At 36.0% G+C, this 22,069-nt stretch overlaps 1 protein-coding gene across 1 annotated transcript in view; it reads left to right on the plus strand.

Moving 5' to 3' along the window:
• GRM8 (glutamate metabotropic receptor 8) overlaps window positions 1-22,069 on the plus strand; it is a 319,688-nt gene that overhangs the window by 269,348 nt on the left and 28,271 nt on the right. The window contains exon 8 of the mRNA XM_031553129.1: window positions 12,414-13,349. Coding sequence (XP_031408989.1) covers window positions 12,414-13,349 — 936 coding nt within the window. The remainder of the gene's footprint in view (window positions 1-12,413; window positions 13,350-22,069) is intronic.

Raw genomic sequence — 22,069 nt, forward strand, 5'->3', positions numbered from 1 at the left:
TGTAATAATTCTGTGTAGGGATTATTATTAGAATGAGATATTCTTTAAAGAGTCACAACCAAGACTGCAGAGTATTCTTGTTTATTTCAGAAAGCAGAAAGGAAGCATTACCTTCATGGTGACTAAAATGAATCACTTTTGTTTTAAAATAATATATATATTTTTTCATAGAATTACAGAATCATAGAATGGCTTGGGTTGGAAGAAACCTTGAAGACCATTTAGTTCCAAGTCTCCTGCCATGGGCAGGCTTTCCTTAACCAGCTCAGGCTGCCCATGGCCCCATCCAACCTGGCCTTGACTGCCTCCAAGGATGGGCATCCACAGGTTCTCTGGGCAGCTGTGCCAGGGCCTCACTGCCCTTTGACATCTAACCTAAATCTCCTCTCTTTTGTTTTAAAATATTCCTCCTTCTCCTATCGCAATCAGACCATGTAAAAATTGTTCCCCCTCCTGCTTATAAGCTCCCTTCAAGTACTGGAAGGCTGCAAAGAGGTCTCCCCAAAGCCATCTCGTCTGCAAGCTGAACAAGTCCAGGTCCCTCAGTCTTTCTTCATAGGAGATCTGCTCCAGCCCTTTGATCATCTTTGCGGCTCTCCTCTTTCACATTAAAAGCAAATATGTAATAATAGAACAATATGAAATCAGAATCTTTTATATGTATTCTTGGAAAGCTTCGTATTCAAATATAGAACTTCAGAGCTGCACCTGTTGCACTCTGCAGTGGTGTGGCTTTTAGCATAAACAGACATTACTGGGCATTTAGATTAAGCACAGCCAGCAGCAAATCTTCAGTGAGTTGCTTTGTGAGGTACCAGTGTGAAACGTGGACTATCAGCATTTTGTTTCCCCTGTCCTTTCCATCTTTCTCCTCTCCCACACAGCAATTTGTATATGTATTATAATTTAAAGACTGAGCTGCCCTTTAAACCTAGAAGCAAAATGTTCATGCTTAAAAGCTTAAAAATGGTAGATTAAATGATATTTAATTATTGTGCTTTTGTATTACATAATGGCAGTCTGCTACTAAATTAAAATTCATTAAATAGAAAATGAATCAGACACTCAGTACTTTTGAGATGTTGAAAGAGAATAACCAACAGTTAGTAGTACATTACTGTCTGTTTTTTTTTCTGTTTGCTTTCTTGTAACTTCATTTCATTATTAATATAATTTCTTTAGCATACTCATCTAATATTTATTTCATCCTGATAAATCCTCAACCAATCTTCTTTTCAGCTGTGAAAGATAAGTGAATCATTTAGTCCATTTCCAAAATGTTTCATCATTGCTTGTAGTGGTGATATTGTGATGTTAATTACAGTTTAAGATAGAGAATGGAAAATGATGGCTAATCTCATTGTAACTTCATTTCACAGTAAACAGACTTAGTGGGGAGTGGGACAATAAGATGTACCAGGACTGACTGGGACACTGCAATAAGGATTTCAGTAAGTTGGTAAATTTAGGGGAAGCAGAGGCTTTGCAATGGTTAACTGAGATTTGCATTTCCAGATACTATTGCTGCAGTGAATTCATGAATGAATGATGTAATCCATCTTTTCCCCTTTGCTATGACCTCAGTAGCAAAACTGTGACTTCCAGAAGTAGACTGTCAGGAAAGTGTCCACATGCAAAGTGACAATGATCAACCTTCTAAAAGTATGCATGTGGGGAAAGGTTGAACAGAGTAGGACTGCTTAGTCTAGAAAAGACTGAACTGAAGGAAGTTATGCTAATCTCTTTCAATATTGAAAAGATTAATCAGAAAAATAATGTATTGTTAGTCATAGTCAATTTGGCTGTTAGAAAAAGTGAATTTGAGTTACAGTAAAAGAGTTTTAATATGAGCATGCAAGAAAATTTTAAAGATGAGGATAATTAAGCATTGGGTTGCACTGCCTGGAAGGCTACAGAAGAAGGCAGCTAAAGGGTTCTCAAGAGACTATTTAGCCCTTACATAAAGATAGTATCTTGTGACTCCAAGGATGAAGACTTTACAGCCTCTGAAGACATTCTGTTCTATTTCTTAACTACCCTTATAACTCTGAAGTATCTTATAAATACCCAGTTAGTTCTCATTGCTGTAATTTAAGCCCTTTACATATCTTGTTCACTGTTCATTGAGCACATCCTCATCCTTTTTATGTATTTGAAGATGGTTGTTCTACCCCCTAGACTGAATAATTTCTCCAGGTTGTACAACCTGAAGTTATTCAGTTTAGTTCCTCAGATCGTGTTTTATAGAAACATATGTGATCTTTGCTGATTTCCTTTGGACTTCACATTTGATTTTAATTCAGACTGAACCACAATGATCCAACCTTCATAAAGCACTCTGTCTGATCTCAGTAGCAGAGAGTGTAGGAGAAACTTTAACGTACTCACTGGTGGAGACTAAATGTGAAAGATTATTTTATCTGTCTTTGCCTTTCAGGATGGCATATGGCTTTTTTTGGTAATATTTAATATTGATTCAACATGTGATCTACATCATAGCTCTGAAATCTCAATTTATGAAGTGCTGCTATCTCTCTGTACTTCCTATCTTGTAAAGCTTTACCTTGTTAAACTGCTTGCTTCTTTTTTTCTCAGATCCTTTTCAGTTAGGCAGTGTTATGTGGATTAAGTACTCTGACTTTCAGTGTAGCTCCAACCTTGTTCTATCCAGTTACTCCTCAAATTTCGTCACTATATATTGTTTTATCATCCAAACTTTATTAAATGTTTTTTTACAAGTATTGAATAAAAGCTGACTGACAACAAGCCCTTTCTAGACCCCACCTTATACCATCCCTTCCATTCTGACAGCAAATCAATGACATGTTTTATCTTCCCAGAGTTTTCTGATATAATTCACACTCAGCCCTTTGGGGCTAGGTCTGTTTCAATAGGTTGCTTATGACTGAGAGTGTAATTTGAGATGGTGTCAAAAATCTTTCTAATGTTAAGAGAAATGACAACTACCCGCTTGTCTCTCATCCACGATGCCTGTTATCTTCCCACAGAAGGAAATGTGACAGCTTATTGTTGACAGATCCCTGTTGGCTATTATTTGTCTTGTTTATTTTTTTTATCTGTTTTCAAAATGTGTTTGTTTATTTCTTTTGGGATTTTTTCTGGGAATTCAAGTTAAACCAATAATTCAGTTAATTTGATAAATCCTTGACTTTTTTTGTCCCCTTTTCATAGCATAAGCACTGTATTTGTGGATGCCCTATCCCTGGAGATTCTCAAGGCTGGGTTGGATGGAGCCCTGGGCAGCCTGAGCTGGTGGGTCGCAGCCCTGCCCAAACCAGCGGCCTGGAACTTTTCGATCCTTTGCAACCAAAGCCATTTGATGATTCCATGGTTTACAATTTGCAAGTTTTCCGTACTTTCTCATAGAGTCTAAATTGTTTTCCAACTCCTCAGTTAGGTATTTGCGTATCATAGAATAAATCTCAATATGCTTAGTCTTTATGGAAGTTCCTGACTTCCTGAAGTGCTCTTATTTAAAATGTTTATCATTCTTTCCTTGGCAACAAGGATTATTCCTCTCCTCCTCACCCTTAGTAAATGCACTGGGTAGTGTTTTCTCTAGCTTAAACGTCTTCTGCATTGACCTGATTTTTTCTGAAATAGAGTTAATTTTCCTCCTAATAGCTTTTCTGGTGCTCAGTTTGGGATTTAGGATGAGAATAATGTTGATAACACACTGGTGTTTTAGTTGTTGCAAAGCAGTGCTAGAAGTCAAGGATATTTCAGCTTCTAATGCTGCCCTGCCAGCAAGGGGGCAGAGGTGTGCAGATGGAGCAGGGAGGGGGCAGAATCAGAAAAGCTGACCCAAATAGGACATCCCACATCATGTGATGTCATATTGAACAATAAAACTAGATGAGTTGTTTGGGAGAGCTGGTGGTGCTTGGAGTCTGGCTGGAGCATCAGTTGACAGGTGGTGAGTAATTGCATTGTGTGTCACTTTTTTTGTACACCTTTTTGTCATTATTATTCTTTTTCTTTTCCATCCTATTAAACTATCTTTATCTCCACCCATGTGATCTACCTTTTTAAATTCTCACCCCCCATCCCACTGGGGCAGGAGATTGAGCAAATAGCTGCATGGTGCTGAGCTGCCTGCCAGTTTAAACCATAACACACATGCTTGTTTTTTGCCTGCCAGATCACTAAGTCTCTCTGCAGAATTTTCAATTCAGTTATTGACACTTCATTCTTAGCTTCAGCAGAGGCTTGGCAGAGAGCTTTCCCCCTGCTGCTGAAAATCTTAGTATAAATCACAGTCTGTTTGTTGCTGTTTTTGAAATAGCTCAGACTTTCAGACTTTCAGACTTTCTACATGTGATTTTTTTACCTGGATGGAGCTAAGTTTGAAAGCTCTTTGTGAGTTCCTTTTTTTATGTAGTACTGGAAATCTAAAATGAGTAGAATGGAAAGATCTGACTGTTCCCTAAATGGAGCTGACAAAGGTGGCATGAGCTATTATAGTGCAAGCTACCTTAGAGGAATGTCAAAATCTACATCTCAGTATTTAGGACTTTGCAGTGCTTCAGGGTAGAAGATGCTGCACGCATTAGCAGCTATTTTCCTTAAAAAAAGTTAGACAAATAATTCAGGAATGGTTTAGTGATTCTTCTCTTGAAGTGGGGAAATAAATTTGATCCCCACATTTCAATCAGACTTGTCTGTCCCTCTGTCATAGTGAATTGTATTACAGTTCTGCTGAGGAGAGAGCACCTTTGATAAAAATTTCAAGTGCTTCACTTTGCTGAAATGCTTATCGGAGTTTGAGGACCATACGATCACATGACCTTCCAGCTCTGTTTCCTGTTATTCTTTGGGTGGTCAGCTTTGTGCTTTCTGTCTTGCTGACGCTTGTACTTGAATAGAAATATTTGAAAAAAAAATATGTTTGGCTAACTTATAGTTTAAAAGAAAGAAATATTTAAGTAATATTAAAGATGTATAAATATATGCCCTTGTTGCCATAACTTCACTGAAGTTATTGGACTGGTCTAAATCCGCATGAGTTCTAGTACAGGACATAGTATCTATCAAAAAGTCCATCATGAAAGTGTTTGGGGACAGAATTCCCCCAGTGACTAAAAATATGTTATGGTGACTCTTTTTTTTCATTAGAATATAGGGATCCTTCAGTGAATTAGCCAGCAACTAAAGATGAAAGCCTTTTACATTCAGATGGTATTTGTGATTAACCCCTTGTCTTCTTTCTCTTATCTCTGAGGAGTGGAAGTGAGGGGGAATCCAAGTAACATTGAGAATGAAAGGTATCTACAAATTGATGGGAATATAGCTCTGAAGCACTGGATTGGACAGATCTGACTCAAACAGTAACTTAAGCAACTTTAAGTAAGAGCAATAGGTTTGATAGGGAGCAAGTTTGTTATGGATATTAGAAGCTTTATCAATAAATGCAACTACTCCATTAAACTAATGATAGCATGGACTTCGTGCAGAGCTAAAAACATTCCCCGGACACATGGGAAATGATGTTAAGGAAATCTTTGCCAAGGCTGAACTCCTTGTATTTTCTCAAAGTGCTACATTTTTGAAATATGTTACAGGCTGTTCCTGCTTGATCTACAAGAAAAAGAATATTCCCAAACCTTGTGGTTCAAGCAGACTTAATACTTATAAAATCGCTTGACAGAAAAAGGATGAAGGTGAAGATTGAGGGTTTCCTTTCAAAGTAGTGTTTTTCCTTTAAAAAAAAATAATCTGACTATGATAAGAGTTATGGGTTTGTTTCTTTGTTGGTTTTATTTGTTTGTTTGTTTCTTTTATTTTAATTTGAGAGTTTTTAAACATACTTTATTTATGGGTAGTTATGGCTTGATCTGATTTTAGTAGAAGATAATGACTTCAGTCCCCATGCATGCATCATAACTTACATAGGAATAGGGCACCAAAATGCTCATTAAAATCTCCCCAAGTGCATTCAAGCCTATGTAAAGGCAATGAGGCTTTCTAAGTAATGATATTCAATAGAAGGTGTCTATTTGAAAATGATCTGCAAAAAGAATAACTTTAGAAACCTGATTTGCAGTCTGATCCCTTCATAATAATGATATGTTTTTGAAATACATATGAGTACTTGCAAATTACTTTCAAAAAATCTGAAGTATGCTGATGTCATCTTGAATAGGATATTTCTATGCCATAAAACTATTAAGGAAATGACTGGGAGGAGGGGGAGGACATAGTCTTGTTTGGAAATAAAGAGCTTATCTCCAGAGGCAGTTGTTTTAATAGTAATTAAGATTCATGTTTCCAAAAGAAAAAAATATATTGCTTGTATTGAATAGAAGTGCTTACAAGGATGCAGTAAATTTCCATCTAATATTTGAACTGAGCAGTAACAGTAGCTGTTTACGTGATGACCTGCTAATTGCTACAGTTTGTGCCAGTCTACTTCCCAAAACACCTGAGAATAAAAAGTGATTTTCCTTGCATTGTGTGCGCACTAATAAGTCTGGATCTAGCAAATCAAAGAGAATATATTCCAGCTCCTACTTTTATATTAGCGGTCTATTAGAATCGTAAAATAGCTTGGATTGGAAGGGACCTTAGAGATCATCTGGTTCCAACCCTCTGCCATGGACAGGGTTGCCCACATCATTTAGTGTCAGTACTTCTGTAGCCCACAAATGCCAGCCAAATCAGAGTTAGAGAAAAGTAGTCTTTAACACTAACAGATCCTGAACTGTGTGCAAAGACTAGCATCTTAAGGCTGGGGTTTAAAGTCTGTAAAACACTATTCTCTGTAGACTGTAATACAGTAGTGTGATTATTCCTTGTTTATGATTTTCACATTATCCTCTCCCATGTAAATACTGTATGATTTAACTAGCAAGACTTGTTTCTTAAAGTCTCAGCACACTGAGTGTGCTATCAGTGGAACATACTTCCACTGATAAAGCAAGACTGATATTTAACCTTTTCTGTTTATGATCACAAGAAACTTGATATCTTTCTGTATTATTTTTTCTTTGCACATATTATCTCCTTTATTTACTTATTTGTTTGCTTTGCCTCAGCTGAGACTAACTTGTCAGTGCAGACAGAATATTAAAAAACTTTCTTTTACATAGAGACTGTGGCTACGGGAAGCTGGAGAGGAGAAGAAAGATATTGACATGCTGAGGAAGCAGAACAGTTATAATGTTTCTTGTGTAAATTCTTTGAAATATATTGCTCACTTTTAAAAGAAAAAAAGTGTTTTAATCATGTATTCCAATATAAGTACTTGCCAGGCAAAAGCCCTTCTAGACCTGAGAGATGGAGATAAGTGATGCTCTGGCATCACTGAGATTCAGAAAATAAAATATCTCTACGTAAAGATTTTACTGCATTTTAAACTTACTTAAGTGCCTCCACTGCTCTTGTCTGCATGACAGCTTCCTTCCAGACTGGGGGAAAGCTGAGCAAAGCTGAGGTTCAAGCAGGTTAAATGACTTGCCCAAGGTCACCAAGAAAGTCAGATTGTAACAGAGCTATATATACTCTAAGCAAATCATATAATCGTAGAATCACTGAGTTTGGAAAAGACCTTCAAGATCACCAAGTCCAACCACGCTAAATCATCTCCCTGAGCACCACATCCAAACAGACTTCAAACACATTCAGGAATGGTAACCCTAACCCTAACCACCCTGACCCTGACCCTCAACCACCTCCCTGGGGAGCCTATTCCAGTGCTTAATAACTCTTTCTGTAAAGTTTTTCCCGATATCTAAACTAAACCTCCCCTGGCGCAACTTGAATGACATTAGAGACCAAATCTGTGCAACCATTCTGCAGCACTACTTTCAAATAATGTATATTTTACCTTCCCTCCTAGTCTTTTCCCCTCTTTGTATACAGTCAGGCTTCTCAGACTCTTCTTTAGTCATGTCTGACATTTGACTGCATTAATTTTCAACTGGTGTTTGCTAAAAACAAAGAAACTATCCCACGTTCTTTACAAATATTTAGGAATATCTGTGCCTCGGATTCCAGGGAAAGAGTCTCAGTTTTTAGGAAAACATCTGTATGTGGTGACTGAGGTAAATAATTCTAAGAAATTACAGAAAATTTCTTAATGATAGTGATTTGAGACTGCAGTTGACAATCTGAATTCACTCTAGTTCATTTTGTAGTGTTTTTCTTTCAAGTATATTTTTTGTCCTTGATTTATTTCCATTCTACACGTGCTTGCTTAAAAGTTTGTAAGTTTAGTCTGTAAGTATGCCCAGCTATTCTCTAGAGGGATAAAATCTGTCTAGCAGACTGAATGCAATGATCATTATGTTTAGGCTCATAATGAATTTGCTTAAGTTGAACCAGTTTCAGTTTAATTTTGGTGTGCGATGGTTCAGATGACTTGATTGGACAAGGTACATTAGAGACTGGAACTTCTATTCAGAGAGTAGATGCATTAGACAATTCGAAAAGCTAAATATTGGACTAAATTGCCTTAACTCATTCGATTGCTATGCTCCTCTGATGAACCTTTTTGTCAGAAGGGAAATACTTCCAGAAACTTGAGGCAGATGTAAGTCTCGCTCTTAGTAACAGCAGCAGGGGATGTTTCAAACCTTTGTCATTTTTTATAACTGAGAATCTGAATATGTTTTAAAAAACATATGAAGTTGTAAGTGAGAGCCTTTATGCTTCTGAAGATCTTTGCTAAGTAGTCAAATAAGATGTTTGCTTGCTCCTATATTTCTTGCAGAATACACTGTTTACATTCCTCTGTCCATATTTTGCATAATTCTATTCATTAGAATAATATTCATAAACATATATTTTTCATATTTAGATACATTTCTAGCTCTGAGATAAGACTTCAAAAATGGAAATTCATGCAATTGATAGTGCAACATAATCCAAAACATTAAAATACTGTCCAGCTAAGTCCTTGATATAAATCCTCTGAAGTTTATCGAAGTGCTTTGTATTATCACCCCTTGGGGAATTACGTAATTGATAATTATTTCCATTATCATAAAGAATGAAAAACAGAGTGTTCTTGTATATTTAAATGGTTAAGAAATTGTATAAGACCTATTAACAGCATTTTGATCGGTCTCCTTCAGTTGCTTGGAGCATTGCTAGATGAATGAACTCCTCAATTGTTGGAGGAATATAGGTGCCAGGAATGTGAATATGCTTTTTGTACAGTGGCATGTAAATCTCATCTTGTTTGATCCCATTTCTCGAATCATTAATTTTTAGCTTTGTTATTAGATATTAGAGAAAATTGTATTTGTAATGCTCATGAAGGATAGAGGTGTTTACTCAATTTTGATATGAAATTGTATTTCCTTGGTGTTTTGATGGTTTAGTGAACTGTGAACCTTAGTGCTGCAAATTAAAGCAAATTGCCACTCCATCAGGCAGATATCTCACATAAGGATGATTTGTACGTCTATTTAAATACCAATGAAGCCATTCTCTTTCTGTATTGTGATGTATTTTGTAGAAATTGAATATGTGCCTTACAGACATGCTGTCACACTCTTTCAGATATTTTTACTGTAGTAAGTATTGGAATTGTTGAAAACAAAATCTGGTGATAGAGGAACATGAAGTATTCCGTGACAGCGCATCAATGTATCAGACACTGCAAATTCAGTGCAGCTACTAAAATGAAGTTGATAATAATCACTATTAAATTAATTATATAAATGGTAATAAATACAAATTCAGCCAATCCAGTCCATCTGATCTAAAAAAGGTATTTTACACTGAATTTAGTCTCGTCATATGTCACGCTGTAGTGAAAAGCAGCTAGCAGATGTCACATGAAAATGAAAGTTACAAAAATAAATCTTCTAAAACTTCCAAGTTTACCTAAGGCTACTTAAAGAACTGAGACTCACACAGCCCTAGCAGGGTCTGAGCAGTGTAAAGACTGCTAAAGACCAAGAAATTTTGATCAATAAGGGCTGAAGAGCTGCATGACTTTCTCATATTTTCTTTTAATGTCAAAAAAAACCTTCTCTTACTCCATTTTTGTGTGTGTGGTCTTGTCTTCCTTATCATTTTAATTCCTCCATGAGAATCCTGTTTAAAAATGTATGACTAAAGTTAAGCTATTCTGATGTTAGTTTTGCAGTATTTGAATTTATAAATCACTTTGGGGCAGGTTTTCCAAAGCATTTAGACGATAAAAACTGCATTTTGAAAAAGAGTAGGATTTTCAAAAAGAGATAAAGTGTATAGGCTCCCATTTAAATTAATTAACTGAACTGAACAATTTCCCCTTGGCAATTTTGAAAATTGCACTGCTACGTGTTTCTGTCTACTTAAAAAAATCTGGTTTTCTAAGGAGGCTAAGCATTCAGAAACTCCTTTTGAATTTGATGACAATTATAGGTATTCAGCAGTTCTGAAAATTACACAGTGTGCATGACTGTATGTTCCAAAATGTCTCTAATGATCCTCCTCTTTCTTGTATATCAGTTTCTACTATCATATGTTGTCTAAATTTAATCTCAGAGAAGATGTGGGTTCACTATTGCTGTAACCTATGGATAGAAAAATAATGACACGGGTGAATATTCTGCACAGATTCAAGAACCCAAGAAGCTGATACATACACTTGATAACTGGAAAAATGGATAGAGCTTTAAGAGCTTTGTTGTAATAAAGTCTTTGACTATTTTTCTTTATTAAATTCATATCATGGGGGAAAAAAAAAAAAAGTAGACAAAGAATACAGACAAGGAGTGCTGCATGTTATGGATAACTGGGAATTACTGCAGTTACCAGAAGTAGCATGGCTTTTCAGTGAACTGGATTGCTTCTGGCTGAAATGAAAACAGAAGATACTTCCCAGAAAGACATCTCAGTCTTCTTTAATCATTACTCAGTTTAATCATTAACCAGTCCCAAATCAGCAGATGTCCTTAAATGACTCAGAGGTTTCACTGAGTTGCCCATGTTAGCATGTTCCTCTTCATTACCATGTGGTCACTTGTTCGCGCTTTTGCATGTCATATGACAGTCAAATCCTGCACTGTGCAGAAGGGACAAAGGAGACAAAGAGCCAGTTTGCATGCTTCTCTTGTATTCAGCCTGTGTAGTACAGTGACATGGTACTCAGAGGAAAGAAAAGAAGGCTGGACATGCTACATTGTGGTTTTCTCTCAAATCTCTTGAAAACTGACTGAAAAAATAAACCTTTAAGGCCAAAATTATCCCTCTTGGTAAGCTGTTCCCATTCTGTCCTACTCCAGAAGGAGCTGAAAACACTCCTGACACGTGAAGTTTTGTTACTGCTGTTTCACTTATAAATAAAACCTCTAAATTGAATGAAAGTGCTAAGTACTTAGTAGACAAGAACAAGATGAGTCCTTCATGTTTGAGTGCTTACCACCTAACAAAGGAATAAAAGATGGAGAATGGGAGCATGGCAGAGCAAATCTGGTGCCTATAAGAAATTATTTGTTCTGCAAACTGCTCTGGATCACTCGGTGTGACCTCCTGCAGAACACACTGTTACTAAGGGTGGGCTAAGGGTTGCTGGGACTAACTTGAGTGATAATTTTAAGCCAGAGACACTTTAAATCTGTTAATTTCCCATACAGGTTTTATGTGGGGAGTATGCATGAAGAATAGACAAGAGCATGAAAAAAAAAGCACATTTATTTTGTTAATGCTCTGCAGTGAGAAATTTGGGACTTCCAAAGAAAAACTGCACTGTGTGCATCTGCTTTATGCTACAAAAAAAAATCTTGGAATTTTTTAAATCAGGAGAACTAAAGTGTAGTCATGACATCTTTTCCCATTATCATTCAGAAAGCAGTATATACTCATTTTTGTCTTCTGGAAATGAAAACAAAACTCCTTTGTGAATTTTCAAACTCAGAAAGTAAAAAAGTGTGAAATACCAACTTTCATGGAAGACTGGCTTTATATTTCCTATATATTGATGTTTATTTCTGACAGTTTTTGTTCTGACAAAACTGATGCAAGGAGATTTTGGTCTTTTTCTTCACTGTGCCAAAAACTTATTTGAAACTCATGTAGTCTTATTTTGTAATTAAATGATTGAGAACTAGTGGTACTTATATTTGCATATGATTAACTTTTAAAGCGCTGTGCACAGGGTTTTTTGCTTTTAAAGCAACCGTGAGTCAATAAATATCCTTACAGATGTCAATTTGGTCAGCAGTAAAGAGGTAAATAGAAACTAATGACACTCATCAAGCCAGTGGCATGAATGATTTATTGGATACAATCATTTAACGCTTTCATAAAGTCAATACATGGGGAAGAAACAGGTTTCTTATTATGGTAAACTGCATTTGAACTGTCAGCATGTAGTGATTTATGACGAACGTGTGGCCAGGATTAGGATATTATAAATGGGAGTAAATAGAAGGCTCATTAATTTTTTATACCCGCAGGTAGAAGACATGCAGTGGGCTAATAGAGAGCACACTCATCCGGCATCTGTCTGCAGCCTACCCTGTAAAGCTGGGGAAAGAAAGAAAACCGTGAAGGGGGTGCCCTGCTGCTGGCACTGTGAACGCTGCGAAGGGTACCACTACCAGGTGGATGAATTCAATTGTGAACTGTGCCCCATCAATAAGAGACCGAATGCCAACCGTACAGATTGCCAGCTTATCCCCATAATCAAACTGGAGTGGCATTCCCCATGGGCCATTGTGCCCGTCTTCATAGCTATCCTTGGTATAATTGCCACCACCTTTGTCATCGTGACGTTTGTGCGGTACAACGATACTCCGATTGTCAGGGCCTCTGGACGGGAGCTCAGTTATGTGCTCTTGACTGGGATTTTTCTCTGTTATTCCATTACTTTTTTAATGATTGCCACTCCTGATACAGTGATCTGCTCATTTCGAAGGATCTTCCTAGGACTTGGCATGTGTTTCAGCTATGCTGCCTTGCTTACCAAAACAAACAGAATTCACAGAATATTTGAACAGGGTAAGAAATCAGTCACAGCTCCCAAATTTATTAGTCCAGCTTCCCAGCTGGTGATCACTTTCAGTCTCATATCCTTGCAGCTTATTGGAGTCTTCATCTGGTTTGCCATTGATCCACCACACACCATAGTAGATTATGGAGAGCAGAGGACTCTTGAACCAGAAAATGCTAGGGGAGTTCTCAAATGTGACATTTCAGATCTGTCTCTCATTTGTTCCCTTGGATACAGTATTCTCTTGATGGTCACGTGTACTGTTTATGCTATTAAAACAAGAGGGGTTCCAGAGACCTTCAATGAAGCAAAACCCATTGGATTTACTATGTACACAACCTGCATAATTTGGTTAGCTTTTATTCCAATCTTTTTTGGTACGGCCCAGTCGGCAGAGAAGGTAAGTGGTGAATTTACAAATCAAATAGTGTACTCTCTTTATTTTTTGTCTTGCAATACTTGTAAAACTGCAACATTTTTGCTCGAAAGATTTAGTAGTTCTAAGTGCTAATTACGAACAGAGTCTCGGGACTCATAGAAAATAAAATATGTGATTCAAATGGTAGGTTTCTTGCATTTCAACACAAGGTACTAAATGTGACTGTAGATAATAATGTTGGCATTTTCTTGCTATATCCTTACTTTAAATGACTGTTTCTGGTGATGCTCATTAGTGCCCTTCTCTGATGCTCCAGCCTGTTACATGAAGCACTATAAATCATTATAATCCACAGATCTGATAGCAACGGCTATGTTTCAAAAGTCCAAGGAGATCAATGTACATTTGTCAAAATAATAAAGAAGAATGCCTGGACAGAATGAAAACAATTACTATTCCCTCTGATTGACACATAAAATTTAAATAAGATAGGAGGAGTGAATGAAGCATATGTGAAATCACCTAAGGCACTTATTATTGTCTCAGAGGGAAAACTTTTTCCTGATGTTTTAATGAGAAGTTCAACATTGCTCGCTTGGTTATGTGTTATTCCTTTTTCAGTTGGCACAGTTCTTTCCTGGTATCAGTCATGCTGAGACCATACAAATCATATCATTTAACTCTCCCTCTCTCTGTTCTAATGGGAAGACAGGGATAAATATATATTGTGTGAGTTTGTAGTCAGCTGATAGTGATGAAGAGAATGAGTTAGGCAGGAAAGAGCAATAATAGCAACAACACTCTTCAAAACTGCAAATCTGTAAGATTTGGAAAAATCATAAAATAAGAAAATAAAGTCTTTACTCATTTACACAAATTCTTTTCCCTTTTATCAGGTGATTTTTATAATGTTTTTAAGTACATGTATTGAATTTAATTAATTCAGTTGGAAAAATTAGCATGTATCCACTTTTAAGTTTAACATGTTCCTGGTTCAGCTGACACTCTTGCTTGTAGAATAAAGAAATAGATCCATATGTGTTAAAAAAATACGTCTGTTAATTCATATGGATAAACTGTATGGTGAAAATTATGTGGCAGAAAAAAACATTTTCCACACTAAAAGTTGAAGTAAGCAGTTTTACAGAATTGGATAAGGCTTGATTTCCACAGCTATTTGTATTAAATCAGAATAAATGAGTAATAAGATAATGACATATTATAGACACACCAGAGATTTAAAAAGGTCTGTTTGATATAAGAAAACAGATTTGGGTGCATTGTATTTAAATTCTGAATTTCTGTGAGTGTGCTCAGTTTTAAGTCAGAAAAAGACTTTGTAGCACATTTGTTTTAACAGCTTGGTCCAGTAAGTTTTAGGTAAGTACCTATAACAATACAAATGCATTTCTGATTATTGAAACACAGAAAATATTACTTGGCTGGAAACTAGGCAGTGAGGTTCGATTTACACCATTGTTTCATCTTAGCTTGTAGTAAAGGATGATTTTGGTTTTGATGTCTGTAGATGGGACTAATGAATACCTCTTTTGCATTTGTCATATGAAACCCAAGACAAAACACATAAATTATACTAAATCACACAACTTCTACACTAAATTTCACGTCTTAGTTGTCTTCTTTAAGAATGATTTCTTATTCTTCAGACAACTTTCAGGAGGAAGAAAAGCGAATTAATGTGCTAATACAGTAGTCTTGTAATTCAAATAATTATTTTCACAGTGTTTCAAATTTTGGCTGCAAATAAAAACATATTTCCACACAGAGTATTTTAGATATAATCATAATAGCTCATGCACTCATACAATTAATTGTTTATTTGAAGAGGAAAAAAAGTAGTAGCTTAGTGCACACATACATATATTTTCTGAATGTACTCCAACTTGGAAGGGACCTTAAATATCATGAAGTTCCAGTCCCCTTGCCATGGGCAGGTTGCCACTGACTGGACCAGCCTGCCTAGGGCCCCATCCAATCTGGTCTTGAGTGCCTCCAGGGATGGGGCATCCACAGCTTCTCTGAGCAGCCTGTGCCAGTGCCTCACCGTCCAGTGAGTAAAAAATTTCCTTCTAACATCTAACTTAAATTTCTTCTCTTTTAGTTTAAAACTGTTTTCCCTTGTCCTGTCACTATCTATCCTTGTAAAAAGTCAGCCTCCCTCCTGTTTTTAAACACCATTTAATTACTGGAAGGCTGCATTGATGTCTCAGCAGAGCCTTCTCTTCTCCAGGCTGAACAAGCCCACCACCCTCAGTCTTTCGTCGTAGGAGAGTTGCTCCAGCTCTGGAGCGCTCTGATATCTTTGTGGTGTTCTCTGGATCGACTCCAACAGCTCTATGTCTTTCATGTGCTGGGACCCAAGCAAGGTCTGAATGGAGGTTTCTCAGTATTATACAGCACCTAGAGAAGCATTTTTAAACCAAAGTAATATGTTATTGAACGTCTTATTTGAGATTTTTTATATGGTTAATCTTGAAGGCATTTTTAATCTAATTGATTGAAAGATTTTATGATCTTTTTTGAAAACTGAAGAAATTAAATAAAAACAGATTGTTTTTTTTTTTATGCTTACGCACTTTGCCATTGATTTTAAAATCTATTTTTTTATGGGTTGAATTTGTTTGGAGAGAATGAACAATAAGTTGAGGAACTCCAAGTACTCTTCAAAGCAATGGTTCCTTTTTTGAAATGTTGACTGTAATAAAATTTAATGTAACATTTGTTACAAGCCAGGTGTATTTCAGAATAGCATTTAATTGTGCTTTTGAGTTTAAATATGCTAATTTTGGAATAGAGTAGGCAAAATTTCTCCAAAATGTTTTCAAGCACTTCTGTTTTCTTAAATATTAGTAGAACTTTCAACAGTAGGAGAAATGGTTATGCATATGTGGAAAAAGATTTCACATTAATACACTATGCTATGAACAGAGATTAAGTAGAATGCTTTGAGAATCATTTTTATTTCACTGTCAGGATATTTCCACTAATAAATGAAAATATACAATAACTAAATGGTAAACATGGGTGTCTGGATCCAAAATTCATAAATAATTATGGAAAGGTTATCTTTATATTATTGGTTATTGAATAATTTCCCCCAAATATAACATTGCTCAAAGACTCTGGATGGAATGTAAAAGAGTCTAAGCCAGACTATGACTGTTGGTGTCTGTCAGACAACAGACATGCATGTTGAAGAAGATGTAAATAAACATAAGTATTTTTCTGCAGACAGACTGTTGTATCTTCCAACCCAAACCGGTCTATGATTCTATGGTCTTGCTCATGTTTCGATTATGTAACATGGGCTGGGTAAAATATCTCTCATTGCTGGTTAGTATATCTGAATTAAATACCTGAATGCATGGTGTGACACATCCATAAGGGAAAACATGCTAAAAAGCTGGTATAAGTTGAAAAGACTGAGTAAGAATATTGATTTATAGTCTTGACACTGGTAACATTTTTAGTAGCACTTTCAAACATTTACCATTTCTATGCATAAGTTATGTAAATTTACATAAGCTTAAAACTAATACAAAATTGAGAAAAAGAATAAATAATAATCAAAAAAGATTTAAAAAAAATAAATCCAAAATAACCTTTACACCCCAAGTTTGGTGGCTTTTATGGATCTCCATGTTCATTGTTTGTCCTTGTTCTCAAGTAGAAGAACAAAAAAAGCATATGTGATTAAGCATGACATTTTAGGTTATTTCTGTGGATGTTCTACAGAGAACTATATGAGCATTGACTTTATGTCCCTTTATGTCCAGTGTGATTTTTTTCATTTGTGATTTTGGTTGTTCATGATCAGACCATTTTGACAGCTGCTGTTGTTAAGAAAAGAATCCACTATCAATAGTTAAATTATTCCAGTGCATCATTGAACTAGATAAGAAAAAAAAAAAAAGAAAAACCAACAACATCAACAAAAAAACCCTGTCATAAAGCACTTTTTTCCTTGCATAAAAGTTAGTGAGGTGCACTACTAAAGGAAATGAAGTTCTGTGAGAAGCATGCTGTCAGTATAAGCTTCCAACTGCATCTATAAGCAGTAAGACACTTAAGTACTGGGATCATCTGGAACAGAGATGTCTAAAATGTAATGACTGGAATGCTGCAAAAAAAGAAGTGAAACCAGCTGAGTGATTAAAACAGATGTTTGAATCTCTGGGTGAAATGAAGTTACAGCAGCAGACTACACACACACACACAAAACAAAAACAAAAACAAAACAAACAAAAAAACCCAACCAAACAAAACAAAAAAAACAGCACTTAGGATTAATGTCTATCTAAAGTACGTTTATATTTGATAACCAAACTATTTTATTTTCCTTCTTCCAGTATTGACAGGTAGATTAATCACATTCGTTAAGAAATAATACAGACATCATTTGTTATATTAACCTAGAAATATTCCATTTTAAATGAGAAGATGAATTTTTTTTTTCGAAAGTAAAACAGATTGTACTCTCTACTACAAAAAGAGAACCATAGAAAATGCTGAAAGATTTCCTTCTTCCATGCCCCAAGGAAGCAATTGCAAGGTGTAATCTAATAAGGCAGATGAATTTTACCACATTTTTGAGTTATTCTGACAACTTTGATCTTTCTTTTCATAACTGCAGCAAAAATAAAGCCGGTAATAATGCAAGGTAGATGTCTTACCATAAAATATTATCTATATGATCTTACTATTCCATCTGTTTTCATCCCAGATTTCTTGAGAAGTGGCTCTTCTATATATATATATATAGCCATTAATTACATTAAAGGGAGCTAGACACTCTGCTAAAAGCATCTTAATATGACTTGTAAGCAACTGGCGTAGTTTTCAGAAGGAAAATACTCACTTCTCAAGTTCTCAGTGGGAAGGAGAAGTGATTCTATCAGCCTACAAATGTGTTCCATGAGATACATTCTTCAGCATACAAACAAACGAACCCAAAACAAAGCCCTACTAATAAGAATTCAGGTAGAAATGCTTTACTTCCCTCACATTTCAAGAAAACCACCTTTCTTTTCTTTCCTTTTTTACCTTAAATTATGAATTCCTTGCTAAATGTATTCCTGTGACTGTAAGAAAACAAAGCATCTTAATGAAGCTTCAGGCTGCGTTAATGAAGCAGACTGAACTGAGCCTTTTCGTCACCTCACGGTTTCTCTTTTAATTCCAATCACACTCAGACATCTATCTCTGCAGGTAGTGTACATCACAAGAAAAAATTAAGTAAGGCAACTTATCATGTTAGTATTTATTTAATTTTATGAATAATATTTGGCTTGATATTTGATTAAGCCAGAATCTTAAGTATCTCTTCAGAGGGATATTTTGAATGGTTTTTACTTTTATTTTTATGGAATCCAAAATTAGAAGTTGGCTGAAATACTTTCCATGTTCCATAGATTATCATTTTTCAAACTGATTTCTGTACTTTTTGATCTATTTATTTATATTTTTCAGAATCATTAGACTGTAGAAGGACTTGAAAGCTGGTTACAAAACTATAAATACTTGAATTTTTGCATGTTTTGGAAGCATTCGATTGTTGGACAGTAACCTCCCTCACTGTCACTGAAAATTGTGTGTTAAGAAGGAGGAAGCTTTCCATAATGTTTTTTTCATTTCATTTTTTTTTTTTTCCCAAACAAATCTCCTTTTTTCAAAAATATCTCATGAACTAAATTGTTTCTAAATTTGATAATTTCCTTAGGATTTTTCTAGCCCTCATCAGGAATGAGAGCTTTATTGCTCTGGTGTTGAAACAATGTTGGAAAAAGTATTTAAGTGAGAATACAACTGAGTTGTTCTTTTCTACCCATTCTTCCTCTGCTCCATTCCCTCGTGGGACAGAAGTGCCTCATTCCTTGCACATCCCCAAGGCAGCATGTTTCTCTCCAGCTGGTGAATTTATTCAGTGTCAACAACATTGCTGGGTCAGTTCTTTGGCTTAATAAATTGTAGTTAAAGCAGCCCTATAAATCTGTTCTTTGCATCCAGACTTCCATGAGCTATATGAAAGAAAAAAGTGTTTTTACTTTTCTGTTGTGGGTGGATAAACTACGAAATGTACCTCCAATGAGACACCAGTTAAATTTATAGATTCTCTTTTTTTCAAAAGTCATTTTGTATGATTCCATTGCACAACCTTTTTTCTTTGGAAAAGCTGTACAGTGTCTTCTAGAATAAAAAGCTGTAAAAAAATAGGGAAAAGAGGTGGACTGGCACATTATGAATACTGTGAACATTCAGAAAACTTTTTTCAGTTTCAGATTTTTCTTTGTTTTCTTTTGAGTTGAACTTGAATTTGGGAAGCAAGGCACTTTTAAAATTGATTAATTTCACAACTTTTATACTGATCACTCTTAAGGTGAAAATGTTCAGAATTAACTGTTCACTGTAACACCTGACTTGGCTTTAAAAAAAAAAAAAAATCATAAATCATAACATTTCTAAGCAGCATTTGTGATAAATAATGACTTTCATGGAAATTGAAATATATTATACTATAATTATCTAAACTGCAGTAAGAGATAATTCATCATGAAATCAGAAGGGATTGATATAGCCAGTCAAGTTGGTCTCTTGTGCAAAATGATATCCTGAGCTCTATTCACCTAAATATTGTACACTACATAGAGCACAGACTCTTTTGCCTCCCTTTCAAAACTTATACATTGAAGGTTGCAATTCACGTGCAACACATAGTATTTCTGTTGCTGTACAGTTCTAAGAGGGAACTAGTTTGGTGTTGTTTTCAAGACATAAAAAATTTTTAGATGACCGTTTGCAAATTTTCTATTTGTATCCATATTGGTAACATACTCTGCCTTAGATAACATAATCACTGAGAGATTGTGGATGATACCTTGAGCACATTAGTGCATAAAAAATCATACATCTAACTCTGGGCTTCTAGACAATAATCGATTTTTAGCATGTCAATTTTTTATATGACAATTGATTTTAAATGAATAAAATGATTATAGTTCATCAATCTTCTTTTCTTTTGTACTAGTTCAGAGTTACAACACAACATATATTGTATGTATAGAGTATTCCACTCTAGTCTCAGTGCTGGGACCAATAACTTTATCAGTATCTCTGACAGTGGGATGGAGTGCACACTCAGCCAGTTTGCCGATGATAACAAGCTGTGGGATGTGATTGACAATTCTGATGGTTGGGATGCCTTCTACCTAGACAGGCTAGACATGTCTGTCTATGCTAGGCAGGCTTGAGCAGTGGGCCCAGGAGAACCTCATGAGGTTCAACAAATCGAAATGCAAGATCTTGCACCTCGGTTGAAGCAAGCCCTGTTACCAATACAAGTTGGGGAATGAAAGGATTGAGCACAGCCATGCAGAGAATGACCTGAGGGTGCTGGTAGGTGAAAGCTGGACAAGATCCGGCAGTGCACCCTTGCAGCCCAGAAAGCCAAACGTATCCTGGGCTGAATCAAAAGAAGCAGGGCCAGCAGGGTGAGGGAGGTGATCCTGGCCCTCTACTCTGTGCTGGTGAGGCCTCACCTGGAGTACTGTGTCCAGATGTGGAGTCCTCAGTGCAGGAGAGACATGTATCTGCTGGAACGCATCCAGAGGAGGGTCACAAAAAATGATCCGAGGGATGGAACACTTCTCCTACGAGGACAGACTGAGAGAGCTGGGGTTGTTTAGCCCAGAGAAGAGAAGGCTCCACGGTGACCTGATAGCGTCCTTTTGGTTTCTAAAGGGGATCTACAGGAAAGAAGAGAGTAGACTCTTAGCAGGATCTGTTGTAATTGAACAAAGGAAAAACAGTTTCAAGCTTAAGGAGGGTAGATTTACATTAGACATAAGGAAAAAGTCTTTTCAGTGAGGGTGCTGAGGCACTCTAAAAGATTGCTCAGTGATGCGGTTGATGCTGCATCTCAAGAGACTTTCAAGATGGGGCTAGATCAGGCCCTTGGTGACCTGATATAGCTGTGCATGCCCCTTTTCATTTCAGGGAAATTGGACTACACGAACTTTAAACATTCCTTCCAAATATAGGGATTCTATGATTCTATGAATTGCTACATGCTTTCCTTACTGCATTGTTTGATATGCTAACCTATGAAATATAGATTTATTGTGAATACTTATTGTGAATAAGTAGCTTTAAAATAAATTGCAGATTCATGCACAAAAAAAACAAATGAAGATTTTTAGCTTTCTCTGTGGGGCAGTTAGATTTGTCCCATAGATTTGCTACTTTGCTCCAAAAGTTAGTGGTTAAAGGAAAAAGAAGCAAAGCTCCACATTATTCCAAGTTATTTTGAGCTGAAATGCATATGCAAAAGTTTGTGGAAGCCTCCCTAGATTTCTTATTAGGTACTGCAAAGAAAAGTTCCTTCTGCTCTACCCGACCCTAATATGTAGGTATGACTTTCCACCTTACTTTACATGAAAGCTAGGTAGAAGGTTATTTTCAGGCTGTGCTTCCCACTCAACAAAGCCTTGTGGAGAATTTAATATACCTACATTAAAATGTTCTAGCCTCTGTATAGTTTTCTTGTTATTCAGCATGAGTGTGAGACATTGTTTTACTTGGTGAATGATGGACTTCGTACATGGTTAGTTGATGTATAATTTAAAAAACTCAACTCTATTGTTATATGATATGCCTGCAGCCTTTAAGTTGTAATTTTATTTCTCTGTTTACTTTAATATTATTTAAACCACTTATTTAATAAA

The sequence above is a fragment of the Meleagris gallopavo genome, chromosome 1 (assembly GCF_000146605.3).
Source record: "Meleagris gallopavo isolate NT-WF06-2002-E0010 breed Aviagen turkey brand Nicholas breeding stock chromosome 1, Turkey_5.1, whole genome shotgun sequence".
Taxonomy (NCBI): Eukaryota; Metazoa; Chordata; class Aves; order Galliformes; family Phasianidae; genus Meleagris; species Meleagris gallopavo.